Source organism: Hypanus sabinus, chromosome 23, assembly GCF_030144855.1.
Source record: "Hypanus sabinus isolate sHypSab1 chromosome 23, sHypSab1.hap1, whole genome shotgun sequence".
In the NCBI taxonomy this organism is placed as follows: Eukaryota; Metazoa; Chordata; class Chondrichthyes; order Myliobatiformes; family Dasyatidae; genus Hypanus; species Hypanus sabinus.
This window is the reverse complement of record NC_082728.1, coordinates 40,176,418-40,201,073: the sequence shown is the minus strand read 5'-3', so window position 1 is coordinate 40,201,073 and position 24,656 is coordinate 40,176,418. Positions and strand designations below refer to the sequence as shown.

At 43.8% G+C, this 24,656-nt stretch overlaps 2 protein-coding genes across 5 annotated transcripts in view; one reads left to right on the top strand and one right to left on the bottom strand.

Annotated features, from left to right (window-relative positions):
• Positions 1–2,911, top strand: part of LOC132380147 (forkhead box protein K2-like) — a 112,300-nt gene extending 109,389 nt beyond the window's left edge. The window contains exon 14 of one of the 2 annotated variants that reach the window (XR_009507654.1): positions 2,620–2,911. The gene's annotated coding sequence lies outside the window, so the exon portion shown is untranslated. The remainder of the gene's footprint in view (positions 1–2,619) is intronic. The other variant, XR_009507655.1, reaches the window with a different exon arrangement.
• Positions 1–24,656, bottom strand: part of wdr45b (WD repeat domain 45B) — a 42,534-nt gene that overhangs the window by 6,010 nt on the left and 11,868 nt on the right. For all 3 annotated transcript variants that reach the window (XM_059948773.1, XM_059948771.1, XM_059948772.1), the window contains exons 4-7: positions 23,095–23,182; positions 7,014–7,108; positions 5,849–6,039; positions 2,984–3,069 (exon numbers count right to left, since the gene is read on the bottom strand). In XM_059948773.1, the coding sequence (XP_059804756.1) occupies positions 2,984–3,069; positions 5,849–6,039; positions 7,014–7,108; positions 23,095–23,182 (460 nt within the window). The remainder of the gene's footprint in view (positions 1–2,983; positions 3,070–5,848; positions 6,040–7,013; positions 7,109–23,094; positions 23,183–24,656) is intronic.

Genomic DNA, 24,656 nt, shown 5'->3' with positions numbered 1-24,656 from the left:
CTATTATACCACACAGTTCTGATTCCCTTTCCTTAAGGAATTATTATACTAGTTCTTCCTGGTAACCCAGGAATAATACCTTATCAGTATTCTGCTTAGTCAAGTGAAACAAAGGTTTACTGTTCTGTTATACAGGTGGCCCCCGTTTTCCAAACGTTCACTTTACGACACCTCACTGTTACGAAAGACCTACATTAGTTACCTGTTTTCGCTAACAGAAGATATTAGGTGTTAGAAGGTGTTACAAAAAAGAAAGGCAGCCAAGCTCCTGCCCCGGAACTGCATCCTAGCTGCCATTGCTTAAACACGTGTCTGTGAGCATCTGTACTTTATGTCAATTTATTTTGTGCATTCATTAGCAAGATGACTTCCAAGGTATCAGAAAACCCTAAAAGAGCTTGTAAGGATGTTACACTTAGTGTAAAACTAGACATAATTAAGCGTTTCGATCGAGGTGAAAGAAGCAAGGACATTGTCCGCGCGTTGAATCGTTCACACTATTTATGCTCAGAGAGAAAGAATCTTGAAAGCTGCCGATATTACTATTGGTTCTGCTCATAGCAAAGTGGTCTCTCTTAGTCGGCATCCAATAATGGATAAAATAGAGTCTATTGCTTGAGTGGATTGATGGGTATACAAAGCGTGGTGTTCCATTGTTAACTTACACTTGAGAAATCAGACAGTTTTTAATAAGTTGAAACAGAAAGCACTGGACGATAGTGATAAAAGTGTTGTGAAAGTGGAATTTAAAGGTGAGGGCAGCTTCATAGCTTAAAGTTTACTGGAGAGAGCTGATACTGAAGCTGCTGAAAAGTTCCCAGCAGAACTGAGGAAAGTAATTACAGTAGGTGTTTAACTGTGACAAAACTGCAATTTATTGGGAAAAAAATGCCAAGCACCCCAACCTCTGATGACTCAGCCTAACACACCATCATCAGTGTGCTCGCTGTCTTCCCGATTCTGGTAAATGAAACTACACTGTATATACATTATTTCTATTCTATATAGGCTGTGTATTTTTATGTGTTATTTGGTAGGATTTGGCAGCTTCATAGCTTAAACGTTACTGGAGAGACTGCTTCCGCTATGTAGTGAGATTACAGTATACACTATATAGTGAGATTTTTGATACGCTACACAATGCTGCAATGATTGCAGCAAAGTATTTCTACTTTATATAGACTATATATTTATCATATCATGCCTGCTTTTACTATATGTTACCTTTATTTTAGGTTTGTGTGTTATTTGGCATGATTTTGTAGGATATTTTCTGGGTCTGGGAACGCTCAGAAATTCTTCCCAATAAGCAAAGGTAATTGCTTATTCACTTTACGACTTTCCAGCTTATGAACCATTTCATAGGAATGCTCTACCTTCGGATAGTGAGGGAAACCTGTATATTGAATGCTGTAGTTCCTCAAATATATGCAAGAAAATAAAGTTTAAATTTAAAGCAATTGGTTATATTTAACGAAAACTCTGCAATATCCAAGATATTGCAAGTTCTGATCAAATGCAATGCGAGACATCATTCCTGAATACAATATATATACTATATATTATATAGTATATACTATATAAATACTATATATTTGAGGTTTCCTTCAGCAAAATTAAGAAAATGCGAAATATTTCAGATGTGGCCCTTATGGAGAATAATTTAAACATGTAGTATGAAATGGTAAAATAAAAGAACTTACAACTGCCTGAAGGCCACTTCTAAAAACATGATGATTTAGAGGAAAGTCTTTAAAAATTAATCTTGCATGAACATTTCCCTACTGGGTTATGGGAAATTACAAGGAACTACATAGATCAGCAATAACTAAATTATAATACTAAAAAGATCTTAACATCTTACAACTAGATGATGTGTCTACAATGTCATCTTTTAATAGTAGAAACAAAACACTGTATACTTGCGCCAAGTTCCAAATATGCTTGGTGTCAGGCTCAGTGTGAGATTGACTACTTTTCAATTAAAACCACCAAAGCTTCTGCCTTTGTTCCAGCAAGACCCCCAACCAATATTTATTCCTCAATGCAAGCACTGGTCTGATTAACTGGTTTCCTGGATCTTGCTTTGCTCAAATTGACTGCCTCATTTCCTTACATTAACAGAACTTGGGCATAAATGCATCTTGTTCCAAAGAAACATCTTGCAAAGTCAGATGAAAATCAAGAGAGTTTACAGTACTGTGCAAAAGTCTTACGCACATATATATAGCTAAAGTGCCGAAAACTTTTGCACAGTTCCATAATTTTAACTACTGTGCTGTCCTGCTATCACAAAATAAACAACTTTCATGATAAGTGTGAGTGATGATAAAGAGGATTCTGATATGGGTCTCTATTGTGGACTGACAGTTGGGGGGGGGGGGAAGAGGGAGGGAGAGGGAATCATGGTTGGGAAAAGGGGGAGAGGGAGGGAGTGGGAAGCAGCAGAGAAACATTCTGTAATGACATGCAATAAATCAACTGTTCGGAATTAAATCACACCTTTGCACAGTATTGTATTTCCTAACATCTCTTGCTATGAGCGGCACCTATAGCATGTAGAGTGCTTTAGAACTACATAAAGATTTTATAATGAACAGATTTTTTTTGTCATTTTAGACTCTAAGGAAAAAATTCAGCAGCACTCCACCTCAAGAGGACATATTTGACAGGATGGAACATTGGAAGCAGGAGTCATTATGTCGTTTGTTGGGTTTCAGAATCGAATCCAGAAATAAAAAGATTCCAAATGCTTCTGGTCTGTATGCTTATGTCAATGATTCATCACTCAGTAACACTTTCAACAACAGCATTGGAAAAGAATCACACAAACTGTTTTTGTTCTATCAAGTGAACAACAGGAATTCTTTTTAAATAGAATAACTTTACAGCTCACAAATAAACTACATTCTTAACACACAAAAGAAAATACAATAACCAATGCTGAAAGACATTAGTGCAAGCAGCAGAGTTTTGTACGTACCAGTAAATGTTTGCTGCTTGTGACCCCCTTCTCAACTCTTGGATGAGCTGTCCTGTTGTAGTGTCAAAAACTCGAACCAGGGTTCCCTGCGACAGAATAGCATTTTGTTTTAAACTACACATGTATTCAGTGGTATCATTTATAAAATTGATAAGCACAGATTTAATCCATTTTCTACAAGTGGCTTTAGTTTTTAAAAGTCCAAGTCACTCTTACCAGTTAACTGCTACTCAACTGAAAACAGTAGGCAGTATTACTCCTATTAAATACAGTGCCTATAAAAAGTATTCACACACCCCCCCCAGACAATTTTCATGTTTTATTGTTTTACAACATTGAATCACAGTGGATTTAATTTGGCTTTTTTGATACTGATCAACAGAAAGACACTTCTGTGTCAAAGTGAAAACAAAACTACAAAGTGATCTAAATTAATTACAAATATACAGCACAAAATAATTGTTTGCGTAAGTATTCACCCCCTTTTTGTGGCACACCAAAACATCACTGGTTCAGCCAGTTCATTTTAGAAGTCACATAATTAGTTAAATGGAGATCACCGTGTGCAGTCAAGGTGTTTGAATTGACTGTAGTAAAAATACACCTGTATCTGGAAGGTCAAACTGCTGGTGAGTCAGTATCCTGGCAAAAACTACACCCTGAAGATAAAAGAACACTCCAAGCAACTCTGCGAAAAGGGTGTTGAAAAACACAAGAGGGGAGATGGATACAATAAAATTTCCAATTCATTAAACATCCCTTGGAGTACAGTTAAGTCAATCATCAAATGGAAAGAATATGGCACAGCTGTAACTCTGGCCGTCATCAAAAACTAACCATGCAAGAAGGGGACTAGTGAGAGAGGCCACCAAGAGACCCATGACAACTCTGGAGGAGTTACAAGCTTCAATGGCTGAGATGGGAGAGACTGCACATAAAGCAACTGTTGCCCATGTGCTTTATGGGAGACTCACAAAGAAAAAGCCACTGCTGAAAAAAAACTCTCATGAGATCTCAGCTAGAGTTTGCCAGAAGGCATGTGGGAGACTCTGAGCTCTTTGGTTATCAGACTGAATGCTATGTTTGGCTTAGGTCAAACATGGCACATCATCAAAAACACACCATTCGTACTGTGAAGCATGGTGGTGGCTACATCATGCTGTGGGGATGCTTCACTGCATCAGGCTCTGGAAAGTGTATGAAGGTAGAGGGTAAAATGAATGCAGCAAAATACAGGGAAATCCTGGAGGAAAACCTGATGCAGTCTGCAAGAGAACTGCAACTTGGGAGAAGATTTGTTTTCCAGCAAGACAATGACCCCAAGCATAAAGCCAAAGCTACACAGGAATGGCTTAAAAACAACAAAGTTAATGTCCTGGAGTGGCCAAGTCAGAGTCCAGTTGAGAATGTGTGGCTGGACTTGAAAAAGCTTGTTCACTCATGATCCCCATGCAATCTGATAGAGCTCGAGTAGTTTTGTAAAAAAGAATGGGGAAAAATTGCAGTGTCCAGATATGCAAAGCAGGTAGAGACTATCCACACGGATTCAAGGCTGTAATTAAAATTGCTGCCAAAAATACATCTAATAAATACTGATTTGAAGGGAGTGAATACTTATGCAATCGATTATTTTGTGTTTTATATTTGTAACTACTTTAGATCACTTTGTGAGAGATCTGTTTTCACTTTGCTAGGAAAATGTCTTTCTGTTTATCAGTGTCAAAAAAAAGCCAAGTTAAATCCACTGATTTTATGTCATAAAACATGAAAACTTCCCAAGGGGTGAATACTTTTTATAGGCATTGTATATTTAAACGTCAGTTCATAAACTTGTATTATAAAGATGTTTACTGATGTCTAGAATTCTTAAGAGATTGAACTTTACTGGTGAAATCATCAACATACTTTTTTCCTCTATTATGTTGCCCTTCCCTTTTTAAAGTAATAAAGCAAATAGGTGTCTCATTATGCCCCATTTGTTATGACACATCTGCCACAGAAATAATTTCCCCCTTTAACAGATCAACAATTATTTTTTGTCAAATTACTAACACCATTACATTTACTATTCTGTCACCTTAACAGTTGAGAGCTTACCGTATTTACTTCTCACTAATAATCCAAGATGAATGTTTTGTTTTCTCTTTTAATCATAAAAGAGAGCATTCACTCAAAAGCTTGCAAAGTGCTTCTCAACCTTCATCTTTCATTTAAAGAAAAAAGCAGGAACAGACTACACAGCCTGCTGATCCTGTCATTCAACATAGCTGATCCTCAAGCTCATGTACTTGCCTACCTGAACTAGTTTCAGGTTCCAAAAGATATTAATTAGACTTTGATCATATTATGTGCATCATCCACAGCCAGTTGTTAACAGAAAATGCTAGGAGTTAATTTCCCTTGACCTGTTCCAAATTAACAACCTCCTTGTCCTGACACCATTTCTTCGAAGGCCAAACAACTGCCCATTTAATGGCAGAAGGTGGAAATGTTTATATGAAGTCATGATCCAAACCGCAAGTTCAGAACAGAACTCTGGCACCAGAAAGTTATGGCAATTTTCATGAACATTTGAAAGGGGTTCAGCATAAACCAAAATACCTTTTGAAAAATGCAGTTGCAGTGCTAAATTTAAGTGCAGTCAAATAAAAAATAAATTCCTTATGTTTCAATTAAATATCTTCAAATGAACTATTTGATACCTTAGTTTTACTGAAACACAATGGTAAATACATACATATCAACTGCTAAAGTAGCTGCACCAAGGAAATAATTTTGAATAATTGTGCTTATTTAACTGGCGAAGCAAAACAATATTCAACAAAAAGAAACAAATTTCTTCTGCATTAATCTGTCTACACTGACCTTTTCTGAAGCGGTGGCAATGCGTGTTCCCTGAAGATTTAAAGCAATGCAGCTCAAAGCTCCTTCATGTGCTGGTATGTCAACTGGAGGCTTTTCAGTACTAGCTAAATCCACAATTTGCACATGCCCAGTGTGGGTTCCTGGAAATGCTAGAAGAGAATTGTTGCTATTTGGACAAAGGACACATAACCCTGAAAGAAAAGAAATGACACACCAATGTAAAAGTTAACAAGGCTTTGAGGTCAATACATCTCCAAGCTTTTTTTTAAAGCAAACCTTGTTTCATCCAAACGAAAGAAGTTAAGTCTGACTTCAAGAAGGCTCCACAGTAGTGTAGCAGTTAGCACAATGCTACTACAGATAGGGGTGTTCTGGAATTCAATTCTGGTTCTGCTCTGTAAGGAGTCTTTGTATGTCCTCCCCGTGGAATATGTGGATTTTACCCCAGGTACTCTAGTTTCTTCCCACAGTCCAAAAGATGCACTGGGTAGGTTAACTGGTCATTGCAAATTGTTCTGTGATTAGGGTTACTTGTGGGAGTGCTGGGCAGCATGGCTCGAGCACTGGAAAGGCCGATTTCACATTGCATCACTAAATAAAATTTTGTCCTCATTGTGTGATCAAAGAACCACTTGCATGTCAAGATTCGAGTTTTGACATAAGGTTACAGCATCCTGTGCAACTGCAGGTTTCAAGTTCGACTGCTTGTCATTAATGATAGCTCAGAACAAAACAAATTAGTTAAGTGGTGTTTCAACGCAGGGACTATTAATTCATTGGTCAGAGGTGGGATGCAACTTGAGAAAGGAAAATGTTTCTTCATAACTCAGCCCAGTTCTGATGAAGGGTCTCAGCCCAAAACGTCGACTTTATTCCCATTCATAGATGCTGCCTGACCTGCCGAGCTCCTCCAGCTCATTGTGTGTATTGTTCCAATTTCCAGCATCTGCAGTACGTATTGTGTCCATCATAACTCAGCTAGGGTGTTAATGGAATATGAAGGGCAGAACACAATTGCAGATGTAATCTCATCAAGGCATTTTCCAAATTACACCAATTGCAGACAAAATGTTTTACGCATGCAAAAATAAACACAGAATTGACTGCTGATAGAATCTAGTGAAGGTCCGATACTGGCCATGCACTCTGAAAAATACCAACTAACCTTTTGGATTGTAGCAAGTTTCAAAGACATGTAGTTGATGAGGATTGTGAGTGAATGTGAAGACCTTAATCATGGAATCCAGAACCACTACAATCCTGTAACAAAAAAAAGACAAGTTATGGCAGGAGTAAGGTGAGGGGTGTAATAAATCCAAGTCCAAGCCTTTCTGAAAGCTCAGGTGGATGATGTCCATCAGATTGGTCTCATCATTCCAAAGCTTATACAAACATGCAAGGTACAACTCTTTCTGAAAGATGTTAAGAACCTCCAAAGGCCCTTTTGTTATGTTTATTTTGACCTTTATGGGCTGCTGTCAAACTTGCCTGTGTGTGACACACTGAACATTATGTGAGGGGGCATTCTGGGTAGATGATTTACAAGCAAAATAAACAGCTTCACATTTATTCCTCACCTCTGTCTCGCATGTGTGCTATTCACAGCCACCTGGCTTCCTCAGTACCACAAATATAACAACTGGCGACGAGGTGACAAGCCCCCTTTGTTCCCTTTGATAAGAAAAGCCTGTGAGAAACACTGGCAGTGTACCGCCGGGTCAGCAAAAAAAAACAGATGCAGGAAGCGTAGTGAGTGAAGAATCCCAGGAGCGAGAGGGGCGAGAGTAAAAAGACCCTGATGGGAGTAGTATACAGTAGTAAGGATGTCCCCTACAAATTACAACAGGAGATAGAAAATGTAGCCAAAAGAGCAATGTTACAGTAGTCATGGGGGACTTCAATATGCAGGTAGATTGAGAAAATCAGGTTGGTGCTGGCTTCCAGGAGGGGGAGTTTCTAGTTTCTAGAGTGCGTATGAGACGGCTTTTTAGTGCAGCGTGTGGTTGAGCCCACTAGGGGGAATCAGCTATTCTAGACTGGGTGTTGTGCAACGAACTGGAATTGATTAGAGAGCTTAAAGTAAAAGAACCCTTAAACCATGTGATCAGAATATGATGAAATTCACCCTGAAATTTAAGGAGGAGAAGCTAAAGTCAGACGTATTAGCATTACAATGGAGTAAAGGGAATTACAGAGGCATGATGGTCAGAACTGATTTGAAACGAACATGAGAAGTGTTGATAGCAGAGCAACACCTGAAGCAATTCAGATATATACAATCCCAAAGAGGAAGAAGTATTCTAAAGGCAAGATGACACAACCATGACTAACAAGTCAAAGCCAACATAAAACCCAAAGAGAGTATATAATAGGGCAAAAATTAGTGGGAAATTAGAGAATTGGGGAAGTTTTTTTTAAAAAAAAACAACAAAAGGCAACTAAAAAAGGTAATCATGGTAAAGATGGAATATGAAACTAAGTTAGTCAATAACACCATAGAGGATACTAAAAGTTTCTTCAGATACACAGTGTAAAAGAGGCGAGAGTGGATATCAGACCACTGGAAAACAATGCTGGAGAGGCATTAATGGGGGACAACAAAATGGTGGACAGAATATTTTGCATCAGTCTTCACTGTGGAAGACTAGCACTAGGGTGGAAGTTCCAAGTGTCAAGGATCATGAAGTATGTGAAGTTACCATTACTAGAGAGGTGGTTTTGGGAAACTGAAAGGTCTGAAGGTAGATAAGTCACCCAGACCAGATGGTGTACACCACAGGGTTCTGAAAGAGGTGGCCGACAGCACTGTGGGCTGAAGGGACTGTATTGTGTTGTAGGTTTTCTCTGCTCCTATGTTTCTAAGAATCACGAGATTCTGGAATGGTTCCGGAAGACTTAAGGCAATCGCAAAATTGCCTTAGGAAAATCGGCAAAGACAAAAAAATTGAGGCACAAATGGACTTGGGAGTACTTGTGCAGGATTCCCTAAAGATTAATTCACAGGTTGAGTCTGTGCTGAGCAAGGTAAATGCAATGTTAGCATTCATTTCAGGAGATCTAGAATAAAAGCAAGGATATAATGTTTAGAGTTTATAAAGCACTGGTGAGGCCTCATTTAGAGTATTGTGAGCAGTTTTAGGCCTCTTATTTTTGAATGTTCAGGTATAGGCGGCTTCCATTTGGCACCACCTCGGCTCCCACACATTTTTAGCGAGTAATGGATTAAATCCCGAGCGGGTTGACTTCGTGCAACACTATTTGGATGACTTGCACATCACTGGGGAAATGAGCGTGAGCACCTACAAAACCTGGATGCTACACCACAAGTACACAAGGAGTATGGGCTAAGCATCTGGAAGAACAAGTGTGAGTTCTTTCCACCTTCAACTGAATATTTGAGCCACATGATCAACAACGGGGCTTCACAAGGCACCAAACACAAAGGCAATCATGGAGGATCCATCTCCACGGAATGTAAGCCAATTAAGATCCTTCTTAGGACTATGAAGATACTATGCAAAGTTTGCTCCTAACCTAGCTAATATGCTGAAATAACTTAATGTTTAAACAAATCAACACACTGGCGGTGAACAGATAGCTATAAAAAGGCTTTTTTTAAAAAGAGGGCAGAACAGCTTTGTCACAATCTGAAGCACACTCATACTGTCATTGCCCATAGAGTTGGCCTACGATGGATCGCCCTACGGTGTGGGGGCAGTTATCTCACAAGTGAAGAGAGTCCAATCACTTTTGCATCAAGGACATTCAGCAAGGCAGAAAGCCACTATGCCCAGATTGAGCGGAAATCATTCAGTAGCTTGATACTTCTATTTAATATCAGAGACATGCATACAATATAGATCCAAAATTCTTTTTCTTCGCAGACATCCACGAAAACAGAAGAGTGCCCCAAAGAATGAATGACCGTTGAAATGTTAGAACTCCAAAGCCCCCCTAACTCCCCCCTCCCAAACACAAGCAGCAAAGCAACAAACCTCTCCCACCACTTTCCACAAAAAAGCATCACCCCCCCCCCTCCCCCAGCAACTAAGCAAGCAATAGCAAAGCCCAAAATAAAGACCATGATCTGTGGCACAACAAATCCTAATATCAATCAACCAATATGCCACAGGCTCTCTCCTCCTAATAAAAGAGAAAAGTGGTGTCCCCTTTCACAGCAAGGGGAAGACATAAAACAACTCACTGATTTACAGTGTTAAGACTCACAATTATCTTTGGAATTAAGAAATTCCATCAATTCCTCTTTGCTCGACAATTTACACTACTGACAGATTACCAAGCTCGATGGAAGCTCACAGTCCAAGCAGGATGTTTACTATGGGGCTACTGTGTCATTCCTCTACCATTTAGAAAGCACGTGCTTGACAAGCTACATGCATACACTGTAGCATAGTGCACATGAAATATATCACACATAGCTACATCTGGTGGCCAGGACTGCATGAAGAAAATGTCAAAGCATGCCCATTGTCAGCAAGTTAGAAATATTCCTCGACTTGCTCCTTTGCATCCATGGGAATGGCCTGAAGAACCATGATAGATTTTGCAGTGATTTTTTTTTATATCACTAATTTTTATTGCAACACCAACAAATTACATTCGATATAACCAGTTGCCCATTACATTTTGACTGTTTAATCCAGCCACCCCCCAACCCCCATCCCCCTCTCCCCCCCACCCAACTGAATAGTAGTGCATACACAGAGCATTCCTATTTTAACAGAAGATCTTTTAAGTTAGATATCAAATCTGTCCACATGAAGATAGTGTTTGGTTGTGCATCATTTACTCTTGCTGATAATTCCAGGTAAGAAATGTCCAAAAAACTCCAAAGCCAGTGAGTATTTGAAATATCATGGAGGTTTCCAACGCCAGACTACAATCTTCTTAGCTGCAGTCAGACCTGCCAGCCAGATTTTTTGTGTATTTTTCCATAAGAGAAAGGTGGGAATCATCATTTAGATGATGTACAGTGGGGTCCATTGGTAATTGTACCCCCATTAGTTCTGTAAGAGTACTTGATAATCTTCCCCCACAAACCAAAAACGCCTGGACATTCCCATACAACATGTATAAAAGAGCCAATGGTTCCGTGGAGGCAAAATGAGTAATATGGGTAAGGAACCAGTCCCATTTGATGTCTAATTTTTGGTGTTAGATATGCTCTATGACAAAATTTCAAATGTATGTACTGGTGATTTGGGTTTTTTGAAGCACCTGCAGCATTATCCCAAATCGCATCCCAGTCTAAGTCTTGTCTCAATTCAGGTATGTCCCTATCCTAGGCTTTCATTCCTGATGTGGGCATATATTTCTGGGAGTTTAATTTATCATAGATATATGACACTAACTGTCTTGGGGCACTTGGTATCCAACTAAAAATGGGATGGTCCTTTAAATCTGACCCCCAGGGAACCCAGTAGACGTTACAAGCTAATCTTACTCTAAAGTAGAAGAGAGTGTTTATCAATATTATACTGAGATACCAGTTCTTGAAAGCAAAGGATTGTACTTGCCCCTAATATCTTTTGGAGTAGTAATACCTCTATCCTCCCAAGTTCTGGTAGTGAATGGTTCCCCCCCCCCCTCAGATAGGAAATGATTATTGTTCCATAATGGAGATGATTTGTACCATATGCTTTTGAATTTTAGGAATTTTTCTGCTGCTCTAAACACTTATAGCATTTGGGTTAAAATTGGACCATAATACAAATCACATTTTTTGGTAGACATACCTATAAGGAGAAAGTCTTTCAACCTTATTGGTGCTGTTAGCTCTTGTTCTATATTTTTCCATGATGAGACTTTATCCTCCTCCATCCAATAGCTAAGACTTTTTAATACAAATGCCCAGTGATGCAGTTTAAAATTTGGACATGCCAATCCCCCATCCAACTTTTTGCATTCTAGAGCTGATCACTTTATATTGGGTCGTTTACCGTTCCAAACATAGCCACATAGTAAGGAGTCCACCTTTTGCCAATATCCTGCTGGAAGCGCAAGTGGGATCATTAAGCTGATAAAATTAATGCGGGGTAAGGTGTTCATTTTAATGAGTGATATACAGGCTGGGACTGATGCTGACAGGTGTCTCCATCTATTAATATCTTCTTCTATTCTTTTCAAAATAAAAGTGTAATTTGTTTTAGCCACAGACAATAGGGAAGTATTGTAGCGGTGTGCTACATGCAGCGCTAAAATTACGACACGGAGTCGGTAACTGCAGTCGAAGGAAAAAACTTTATTCGAAAACTTCAGCCTCACTTTTAAGCCTCTGTCAACCGGCCCCCCATGGCGCAGAGGCTCCAAAGCTCTGTGCTCGCAAACCCCTGTAGGCTATCTAAGTGTGAGTCGGTTTGGATACACTAGGAAACGGGTCGCCACATAACCCCCCCCCCCCAGAACCGGCGATACACCCCCCAATGTCCACAGTCTGGGCCAGAACCTGTTTGGGAGGTCGGCCTCTGCGCCGAGGCGCCGGAAACTCGGCCGGTTGCGCCAGGTCCACATGGGCCGGTTTGAGGCGGTCCACCGTGAAAACCTCCTCCTTCCCCCCCAACGTCCAGCACAAACGTGGACCCGTTGTTCCGGAGCACCATAAACGGCCCCTCGTATGGCCGCTGCAGCGGTGGCCGATGCCCGCTCCTTCGTACAAACACAAACTTACAGTTCTGTAGGTCTTTGGGTACGCAGGTCGGGTGCCGCCCGTGCTGTGAAGTGGGTATGGGGGCCAGGTTACCGAGCTTCTCGCGTAGTCTGCCCAGGACTGCTGCGGGTTCTTCCTCTTGCCCCCTGGGGGCTGGTAGGAACTCCCCGGGGACGACCAGGGGCGCGCCATATACCAACTCGGCCGACGAGGCGTGCAGGTCGTCCTTGGGCGCTATGCTGATGCCGAGTAGGACCCAGGGAAGCTCGTCCGCCCAGTTGGCTTCAGGTGACGGTGGAAACGCTCCACTAGCCCGTTCGACTGTGGGTGGTAGGCAGTTGTGTGGTGCAGCTGAGTCCCCAAAAGGCTGGCCATAGCTGACCACAGGCTGGAGGTGAACTGGGCCCCTCTGTCGGAGGTAATGTGGGCCGGGACACCAAAGCGAGATATCCAGGTGGCGATCAGGGCTCGGGCGCAAGATTCGGAGGTGGTGTCGGTGAGCGGGACCGCCTCTGGCCATCTTGTGAACCGGTCCACGATAGTCAGGAGGTAACGCGCTCCGCGCGACACTGGCAGGGGGCCCACGATATCCACATGAATGTGGTCGAAACGCCGGTGGGCGGGATGGAACTGCTGCGGTGGGGCTTTGGTGTGCCGCTGCACCTTGGCCGTCTGGCAGTGCATGCACGTTCTGGCCCATTCACTGACCTGTTTGCGGAGTCCATGCCAAACGAACCTGCTGGAAACCATCCGGACAGTTGTCCGGATGGAGAGATGCGCCAAGTTATGAATGGAGTCGAAAACGCGGCGCCGCCATGCTGTCGGGACGACTGGACGGGGCTGGCCGGTGGCGACGTCACAGAGTTGGGTCCTCTCACCTGGGCCTACGGTGAGGTCCTGGAGCTGCAAACCGGAGACTGCGGTTCTGTAACTCAGAATCTCCTCATCCGCCTGCTGCGCCTCTGCCAGTCCCTCAAAGTCTACCCCTTGAGAAAGGGCATGAACGGTAGGGCGAGAGAGCGCATCCGCCACGACATTGTCCTTACCCGAGACGTGCCGGACATCCGTCGTGTATTCAGAGATGTAGGGCAGGTGGCGTTGCTGGCAGGACGACCAGGGGTCGGATGCTTTCGTAAACGCAAAGGTAAGCGGTTTGTGGTCCGTGAACGCGGTGAAGGGCCGACCTTCTAGGAAGTACCTGAAATGCCGGATTGCCTGGTAGAGCGCCAACAGTTCCCGGTCGAAAGCACTGTACTTAAGCTCGGGTGGTCGCAGGTGTTTGCTGAAAAACGCCAGGGGTTGCCAGCGACCTGCGATGAGCTGCTCCAGCACCCCACCGACTGCCGTGTTGGATGCGTCCACTGTGAGGGCGGTAGGGGTGTCCATTCTGGGATGTACTAGCATTGCGGCGTCCGCCAAAGCTTCCTTCGTTTGAACGAAAGCGGCGGCGGACTCCTCGTCCCAGGTAATGTCCTTGCTCGGACCCGACATCAGGGCGAACAGGGGGCGCATGACCCGGGTAGCTGAAGGGAGGATGCGGCGGTAGAAATTGACCATACCTACGAATTCCTGAAGGCCTTTGATCGTGGTGGGTCGGGGGAAGTGGCGGACCGCATCTACCTTAGCGGGCAGAGGGGTTGCCCCGTCTTTAGTAATCCTGTGGCCCAGGAAGTCAATGGTATCGAGTCCGAACTGGCATTTGGCGGGGTTGATTGTAAGACCGTACTCACTCAGTCGGGCGCAGAGTTGACGGAGGTGGGACAGATGCTCCTGACGACTGCCGCTGGCTATGAGGATGTCATCCAAATAGATGAACGCGAAGTCCAGGTCCCGTCCCACCGCGTCCATTAGCCGCTGGAACGTCTGTGCGGCATTCTTCAGGCCGAACGGCATGCGGAGGAACTCGAAAAGGCCGAAAGGGGTGATGAGAGCCGTTTTGGGGACGTCGTCAGGATGCATCAGGATTTGATGGTATCCCCGGATGAGATCTACATTGGAGAAGATCCGTGCGCCGTGCAGGTTTGCCGCAAAGTCCTGAATGTGCGGCACAGGGTAGCGGTCCGGTGTGGTAGCCTCGTTCAGCCTGCGGTAGTCGCCGCACGGTCTCCAGCCCCCCGTCGCTTTGGGCACCATGTGCAGGGGGGAGGCCCATGGGCTGTCGGACCGCCGGATGATCCCCAATTCCTCCATCCTCTGGAACTCCTTCGCCAGTCGGAGCTTGTCCGGGGGAAGCCGCCGAGCACGGGCGTGGAGGGGTGGTCCCTGGGTCGGGATGTGGTGCTGTACGCCGTGCCTGGGCATGGCCGCTGTGAACTGCGGTGCCAGAACCGATGGGAACTCCGCCAGGACCCTGGTGAAGTCGTTGTCGGACAGCGTGATGGAGCCGAGGTGAGGGGCTGGCAACTGGGCTGCACCCAGGGAGAACGTCTGAAAGCTCTCGGCGTGTACCAGTCTCTTCCTGGGCAGGTCGACCAGCAGGCTGTGAGCCCGCAAAAAATCCGCACCCAGAAGTGGTTGGGCTACGGCGGCCAGTGTGAAGTCCCACGTGAACTGGCTGGAGCCGAACTGTAGCTGCACCTGGCGGGTGCCATAGGTCCTTACGGTGCTGCCATTCACGGCCCTCGGGGGGGACCCGGTGCCCTGCTGCGGGTGTCGTAACTCGTCGGAGGTAAAACGCTGATCTCAGCCCCAGTATCGACCAAAAACCGGCGTCCCGACCTTCTATCCCATACATACAGGAGGCTATCCCGATGGCCAGCCGCCGTAGCCATCAGCGGCGGCTGGCCCTGGCGTTTCCCGGGAACTTGCAGGGCGGGCGACAACGGCGGGCTTCTGCGCCCCACCGCTGGTGGTAGAAGCACCAGTGTTCATTGGGCCGGGGGTTAGCAGGCTCTGCGGCCGGGCCTGGACTGGTTTGCTGCCGGGGGCGTGGCTGGGAGATCCGAGCGATGGACGCCCCGCTCACCTTTTTGGCGTTCCACAGCAAGTCCGCCCGGGCTGCCACCTTCCGGGGGTCACTGAAATCCGCGTCGGACAGCAGCAGGCGTATGTCCTCGGGCAGCTGCTCCAGGAATGCCTGCTCAAACATGAGGCGTCGGCGAGAGACAACATCTCATTCATTAAAGCCGATGGAGGTCTGTCGCCCAAGCCATCCAGGTGCAGTAAACGGGCAGCCCGCTCGCGCCGAGAGAGTCCGAAAGCCCTGAGGAGCAGGGCTTTGAATTCCGTGTACTTGCCGTCTGCCGGGGGCGACTGTACGAACTCCGCGACCTGGGCCGCTGTGTCCTGGTCGAGGGAGCTCACCACGTAGTAGTAGCGGGTGTCTTCTGAGGTGATCTGGCGAACGTGGAATTAGGCTTCGGCTTGCTGGAACCATAGGTTCGGGCGCTGTGTCCAGAAACCTGGCAGTTTCAACGAAACCGCATGAACAGAGGCAGCGTCGGTCATTTCTGGTCCAAAAATCGTTTGGACCGTCGGGGTCACCAATTGTAGCGGTGTGCTACACGCAGCGCTAAAATTACAACACGGAGTCGGTAACTGCAGTCGAAGGAAAAAACTTTATTCGAAAACTTCAGCCTCACTTTTAAGCCTCTGTCAACCGGCCCCCCATGGCGCAGAGGCTCCAAAGCTCTGTGCTCGCAAACCCCCGTAGGCTATCTAATTGTGAGTCGGTTTGGATACGCTAGGAAATGGGTCGCCACAGTATTAACTTTAATACCCAAGTAGAGGACCTCATTTGTAACCTTAATCTGGGGAGGGAGAGACTCCTTACTTTTCTCTGTATTAATCAGCATCAGTGCTGATTTTGACAGATTAACATTGTATCCTGAAAGAAATCCAAATTGCTTCAGTGTTTTTAAAACATGAGGGAGAGTTTGTTGAACATTTGCCATTTAAACTAATGTGTCATCTGCGTAAAGTGGTATCGAATGTGACATTGTACCTATTGTAATAGGGGAGATCTCAGGAAAGTTTCTAATTAAATGTGCAAATTCAATAGATATAGTAAAAATTAAAGGAGACAGAGTGTCCTCCTGTTGTGTGCTCCGTCCTATGTCAAATAACTCTGAGAAACCTCCTCCCACACATACCCAGGCTGAAGGATTAGACAGAAGTATATTCTTGATCATGGTGAACACACACAGCAAATGGCCTGAGGATGCCATCATGAACAACGCTTCATCTGAAAAATACATTAAGGAGCTACATTCCATCCTTAGCCATTTTGGGCTTCCTCAACAGCTTGTAAGTGACAATGGCCCACAACTCCTGCCTGAAGAGTTCAAGGGATTTATGGAAGCAAACGGGATTTCACCACATCATCCAACCTCAAATGGCCTGGCAGAATGATTCAAACAATGTAATAAGCCTTAACCAGCATCTTCGCACTTTCTTGCTGACATACCACAACACACCTCATGCCACCACCAAAATGGCTCCATCCACTGCACTAATGAAAAGACAGCTATGCACCTGGCTTTACACACAAATGCTGGTGGAACTCAGCAGGCTAGGCAGCATCTATGGAAAAAGAGTAAACAATCGATGTTTCGGGCCAAGACCCTTTGTCAGGATCTGGCTTGACCTTCTTAGACACCCCCCCAAACACAAACCATATTGTGCGAAATTAACAGAAAAGCCAAGCAGAGACATGCCAAAGTGAAGTAAAGAAGTTTCACAGCAGGGGAGAGAATACTTGCCCAGAACTACATCTCTGAAACAAAGTGGATACCTGTGACAGTGGTGGCACAAACTGGTCTTATGTCATATGCAGCAGAAAGTAGTAACAACACCTGGAGAAGGCATTTTGATCAGCTGTCACCCACTTCTGAGAAAACCAACACAAACTGACCAATTCTGATACAGTTGTAAAAATGGGACAGGATTCTGAGATGACCGCAGAAGCTCCATTAAGATCAATTGAGAGAGCCAGTGCTTCCCCTATCATCTGTGCTTTCTGTGATGCCCCTACTGACAATGCAGTACCCAAGCCAAGATCTATACTGTATATACACCAAGAGATAAAATGACTTTGGCGTCGTCCCCAGATCGTCAGTGCCCTCACAGGAACAGGTGGCTTCCAGACAGATTGAATCTCTAGTTTAGTGACTAACCCTCAGCACATGGGGCAGAATAATCCCCAGGGTTATGTCTGGCAATAGAGGCAGTCTACCCTCTTTCTCTAGTTTAGAAAAGAAAATGCATTTAGGTGTTAGTTGAATTTGATGATCATTGAATGTTAAAATTTCAGCAGCTGGTCTGTGTATGGGAAGAGGGAGAAACCTTTATGAGGGGGAAGGGATAGGTTATGTATTCATGTACATTTTGACCCTAGTTGCTATCAAGCTTCCTTGTGTGTTATGTACTGAACGTAATGCGAGAGGGCATTCTGGATAGATGATTTATGGTAAAATAAACAGCAGCATGTTTGTTCCTCACTTCTCCATCTCTCGTGTGTGTTACTCACAGCCACCTTCCTTCCCAGTAGCAGAAACATAACACTTTTCCTTTCCCAGTGTTCACAAAAGCAGCAGAAACATAGAACTTTATACTACAGAAGGGAGCTGTTCAATCTATTCCTTTACAAGATTATAAATAGTTACTCGACCCAATCCCATCTTCCAACATTAGGTATTGTGCTGCAGGTCACTGCTTCACAGATCTCTGGCTGAAAAGATTTTCATCTCCTTTCTAATCATCTTACCCATTAGTTTTGATACATCTCAAGTTGCTTTTTCCACTCTGCTGAGGGAAATGAGTTCCTCCTGCTTCAATCTATTTAAGGGCCTCACAAATTTATACACCAATCCTTTGGCTCCACTCTTCTATCCAGGAAGGAGTTGAAAATAACACAAAATGCTGGAGGAACTCAGCAGGTCAGGAAGCATCTACGGAGAAGAATGAACAGTTGATGCTTCAGGCTGAGACCCTTCATCAGGCTTGGCAAGGAAGGGAAAAGCGGCCAGATGAGGGAGGTAGGGGTAGAGTACAAGCTGATAGGTGAAGCCAGGTGAGGGGGAAGGTGGGGGAAGGAAGTAAGAAACTGGGAATTGATAGGTGGAAGAAGCAAAAGGCTAAAGAAGGAATCTTATAGGAAAAGACAGCAAACCAGAAAAGGAAGAAATAGAGGAACCTGGGGAAGATGATGGGCAGGTGAGAAGGGTGAAAGGAGAACCAGAATGTGGGAAGAGGGGTGGAGAGAGAAATCACCATAAGTTAGAGAAATGGATGTGCATGCTGTTGGGTTGGAGGCCTCCCAGACAGAATGCGAGGTGCCGTCCCCCTCAACCCGAGTGGCCTCACTGTGGCAGCAGAGGAGGTCATGGACTGACATGCTGGAATGGGAACAAGAATTAGAATTCAAATGGATGGCCACTGGGAATTCCCACCTATTGTGGTGGACAGAATAGAGGTGCTCAACAAAGTCCAAGGAGGTCCCCCAATCCATGTTTATTCTCACCAATGAAGAAGAGGCTGCATCGGAAACACAGGATATAGTAGATGACCCTGACAGTACTCCAAGTGAAGTGCTCCCTGGAAGAACTGCATAGGGCCCTGAATGGTGAAGAGGGAGGAGGAGAAGGGGCATTTGTAGCACGCATCCCACTTGTAGGGACAAGAACCGGGAGCAAGATCAGTGGGGAGGGATGAATAGACAAGAAAGTAATGGAAAGAGCAATCCCTGTGTAAAACAGTGTTTACTAGTAGGATCCTGCTGAAGATGACGGAGGTTGTGAAGAATGATGTGCTGGATGTGAAGGCTTGTGGCAATGGTAAGGGGAACTCTATTCCTGCTTCAGCAATGGGGAGAAGAGCTAAGGGGAAAAGTCTAGGAAATGAAGGTGATGCAGGTGAGGGCAGCATCAAAGGCAGATGAAGAGAGACCCCATTCTCTGAAGGAAGATGACATCTCATATGTTCTGGAATGTCATCCTGAGAACTGACAGAAAAACTGAGAAAAGGGAATAACATTTTTACAAGTGGAAGGGTGGGAAGAGGTATCATTAAGATAGCTGGAAGAGTTAGAAGGTTTTAAACAGTCTGTCCCCAGAGATGAAGACAGAAATTGAGAAAGGGGAGAGATGAAACAGATGGATGAAGTGAATTTGATGGCAGGGTGGAAATTGGAGGTAAAGTTGATGAGATTTACACACTCAGCATGGGTGCAAGGAGCAGCACCAATGTAGTCATCAGTGCAGCTCAAAGTCTTGGAGAGCATTTTCAGTGAATGCTTGGGGCGTGGACTGTTCCACATAGCCAATGTACAGGCAGGCATAGCTGCAGCCCACGTGGGTGCTCATTGCTACACCTTGGGTTTGGAGAAAGTGGGAGGTAAAAAATAAATTGTTGAATATGAGGACCAGTTTGCTAAGTGCCAAGGGAGTGCTTAGCTCCCTTGTCCTAAAGGGGGATAGAGTGTAATGGATGTAGGTGGGAAGGGGCAGAACAATGGGAGATAAAATAGACTCAAGGTATATGGACACAAGTTCAATAGAACAGGAGCAGGTAGAAACAATGGGGCTACCAGGACAGATTTGTGGATTTTGGGTAGGAGGCAGAAACAAGCAGTGTGGGGCAAGGGAACTATGATGTTGGTGGCAGTGGATGGCTCGCCGGAGTTGATAAGGTTGATGATGGTGCAGGAGACAAGAGCCTGGTGGTCCTTAATGAGGTCCTTTTCATGGGGTAGGTAAGAGAAGGAGTCGGAGAATTGCCAGACTGGCCTCATGTTAGTCTACTAAACTACAACAGCCCCCATGACTGATGTGAGATTGTGATTCCTGTTGAGAGAGTAGAGGGCAGTGTATTCAGAAAGCAGAAGGTTTGAACAGGAGAGAGGACTCCTGAATTCGAGACTGTTGATGTCTTGTCAGCAATTAAGAGATGCAAAGATTCAGAGCCGGCTATTCAAGACAAGGTTAAAGAGGGGAGAAGGAGTTAACAGTACAGCACGGGGTGAAGAATCCTTGCCAAAGAAGTAGGCTTGGAGATGGAGGTGACTGAAGGAGAGCTTGACATTGTGGCAGGTGTGGAACTCATTGAGTGCAGGGGGACAAAGATAAAGGCTTTGCTGGCATATCAGTCTGTGTTGGCCTCTTCCGCAGCCATGATGCAGTCACTCTCGATTTGGGGAGGCGGGGGGGGGGGAGAAAGGTACAGAGCATCATATTCTGCCTGAGTAACTGCCAATCTAACAGCATGAACATCAATTCCTCCAACTTTTGGTAATTTCCCCCACACACCTTTCCTGTTTTTCCATTCCAAGTTCTGGCACGCCTCTTAACCCTTTTCCCATCATCTGCCTCTCACTGACGTCCCTCCTCCATTCCATTCTCCCATGTTTCACTCACCACTCTTATCAGATTCATTCTTCTTCAGCTATTTGCCTTTTCCACCTATCACATCCCAGCTTCTCAGTTCCTGCTCGCTCTCACCCCCCAAACCCACCTTCCCCCTCACCTGGCTTCACCCATGATCTGCCAGCTTGTACTATTTCCCCCTCTCCCACTTTCTTATTCTGGTCTCTTCCCCCTTCCCTTCCAGTCCACATGAAGAATCTCACTCCAAAACAATTCCTCCTCCCAATATACCATTGCCTGACCAGCAAAGACCCTCCAACATTTTGAGTGTATTACTCTAGATTTCAGCATCTACAGAACCTCAAGTTTATGACTTGCTGAGCCTCCAGATTCCTGCATTGTTTCTGTAAACACTAGTGTCCATCTTTTATTTTTTTAACAGAGCACAAGTGGGCCATTTGGCCCATTGAGTCTGCTCTGTCATTTTACCATGGTTGATTTATTTTCTCTCAACCCCATTCTTCTGCCTTCTCCCTGTAAACTTTTACATTTAAACATTTCAAAGACCTTCCACTGATGAATTTTAGAATCTACTATCTAGCTGAGAAAAAGTAGTGTTATTACTTATAAGAAGAGGAAATTTTGTCCAGTGTTTACAGGACACATGGCCCTTTTTCAGGATCTGAAACTAATTGCAAACTAATGTACTTTCCTTCCATCCAAGTTAGCAATGCTACATATTTTAAAGAACTCAACTCCTCACACTTGATCTCCCATCAAATTAAACCTTGAACGATGTGCCTCGCAATTTAACATGGTAGTTCCATAATATTTTGTAGTTTTACCAAACAGGGGACACCTCACAGCTGTGGCATGAGCATATTCCACAGATATATTAGCTGACATGCAAGTTAATTACCGTATGTTATAATCTAAATATTAGTTTGACCAGTGCCCATTTTAATTCCGATTCCCATCCCCTTCCAATATGTAATTTACATTTACATCATTTATTAAACTGTAAATTGACCTTTATTGTGCCTATCATCTTGTTTATTAATTTTTTTAAATTCATGTGGTTCGTGTCATGTAAATTGTTGGAAATTTATGTTGACATTGACTGCTTGCATTGACAAGCAATTAAAACCTTCAACATTCTAAAAAAATGCAGATTTTCTTATATCATTCTTTAGATGATGTCTTGTTTATTAATTATTGTACTGTCTTGCACTGTTTTGTGCACTTTATGTAGCCCCATGAAGGTCTGAAGTCTAATGTAGTTTTGTGTTGTTTCATGGTCCTGGAAGAACGTTGTTTCATTTTTACTGTGTACTGTACCAGCAGTTATGGTTGAAATGACAATAAAAGCAATTTCACTTGACTTGATATGTCGGTCCAAGGCCTCCTCGTGCCAAGATGAGGCCACCCTCAGGGTGGAGGAGCAACAGCTTACATTCCATCTGTGTAGCCTCCAACCTATTGGCATGAGTATAGATTTCTCCTCCTGGTAAACAAATTCAACCCCCCACCCCCCACATTCCCAACTCTGAGCTTTTACTTCACCCTCCCCTTTCCCTTTCTCCTATGATCCATTCTCCTCTTCCATCAGATTCTTTCTTCTCCTCGACCTTTTTCACCCACCAGGCATCACCTATCACCTACTAGCTAGTTTCTTTTGCCTCCTCCCCATTTCTTTGTATTCTGGCATCCTCCCCCTTCCTTCTCAGTTCTGAAGTGTCTCCGCCCAAAATATCGACTTTTTTTTATTCTTTTACTGCCCGACTTGCTGAGTTCCTCCAACATTTTGTGTGCGTTAGTTTGAATCTGTATTACATTGACTTCTAGTGGAACTACACAATCTGACACTCATAGATGAAATGCTTATTATAACCATAGATGTTAAACGTGGAAAAGTCTACAAAGTTTACGATTAAGAAATTTACAGAAAGGTTACGAAATTCATTGCACTTTCCCCCTCACCCAATGATTCCCCCTCACCCATCTTCAGATTCTTTTCAATCTTATTTATTCAAAAAGAACTGCACTTACACTAAAAATGCATATTTGCCTTTAAATTTAGAATTTCGTAACCTTTCTGTAAATTTCTTAATCGTAATCTGTTTGTTATCAAATAAACTAAAGCTAAATAGTAGCTGTAAATAGAGCATTGTTTTCTTGAGAATTCAATTAAGCAAGAATTTTAGGTTTGCAATGCATAATGAAATATGAAAGCAAGTTAATACACTAAATTCCAAGGGCAATTAAACTCCAACACATACCTGTCTCTCCGTAGTTTAACAGCTTTGACCTCTGTAGAAAATTCAATTTCAATAACCGTTTTCTTCTTCAAATCATCCCATATCATCACTGCAAAGTACCACACCAATTCATCATTCTCTCTCAATATGAGAAACTTTGCAAAATGTATTCAATAAAACTGTAACCTTCGCCAACACCTTTGTATAAGTGGCACAATATTCCACACTGGGACTGATAATCTGACATAAACATTAACAGAAAGGATTTTGAAAAAGGCAAATTTTCTTTGGAAAAAACTACACAAGTTCATTAGCAGAGTATGGTTAAGGAAAAATGCACTGCCCAATGAATAACCAAGTACAAATGATAATTATAGACATTATTATAGGCTAAAGGGCTCAAGCTGTGCTGTATCATTCTATGTTCTTAACTAAACAGAAGCAAAACCACTACTGTTAAAAAGCATTGAGCAGTGCAAAAAGTTAGAGGCAGCTAAACTTTCCAGTGAAAATTTAACTAGTTTGAAGTGAAGCAAGGGAAGATTGTAAAATCACCATAAATAAAAGCTATCCTGGATTGGGTGTTATGCAATGAACCAGAGTTGATTAGAGCGCTTAAGGGAAAAGAGCCCCTAGAGGCAAGTGATCATAATGTAATCAAATTCACCTCAATTATGGGAAGAAGCTGAAGTCAGATGTATTAGTATTACAGTGGAGTAAAGGGAATTACAGAGGCATGAGAGAGGAGTTTGCCAGAATTGATTGGAAAAGAACCCTGGCAGGGATGATGGCAAAGCAGCAATGGCTGGAACTTCTGGAATCAAGTCTGAAGGCAAAGGAGAAATACATCTCCAAAGAGGAAGAAATATTCTAAAGGCAAGATGGTACAACATGGCAAACAAGAGAAGTCGCAGTCTAATTTGCAGACTTGGGCTGTCTTGCTTGCCTCTCTCTTTCCAGGTAATCCCAGACAGCCTTGATGTTGAGATCAGGGCTTGGTGGAGGCCATATCACCGGAAACCATACAAAAAAAAAATCTCAGCTGCCCAGGACTTTTGCACAGCACTGTATATTAGCAATATTCAGTAATTACAATCTTGACAGTCTCACTAAATGTGAATAAACCAGTTATTCAACTGAACACTTCAAAGATCAGCTCTAACTGGGAATAGTGAGCTATTTAATTATAACAAGGAGCGGCCATTCTGACTATAAATGTGCCAGACTCCAGCAGAGCAATCCCACCAATCCCATTTCCCCACTCCATACTTCTTTGTGGTTTATTATTGCTTTTGCTTCCAAACTCCCCATAGGATTCTTCTCAACATGCATTCACAATAGTTATTTACTTCTGGGATGTGGGAGGACAACAGATCGCCCAACAGAACCCCCCCATGCTCAAGATTGGACCACAAACCACTAGAGCTATGTCACCCACAGCAATAGGGTTTAATCCAAACAGTAACTTTACAGAGCCCGTTTCTCCAATTAATGACGAGCTGGAGCTGGATTCTAAACTTAGGTTTGCCAGTTCTGCACCATACTACACCATTGTTCTCACCAAATTCATGACATGGATGAGG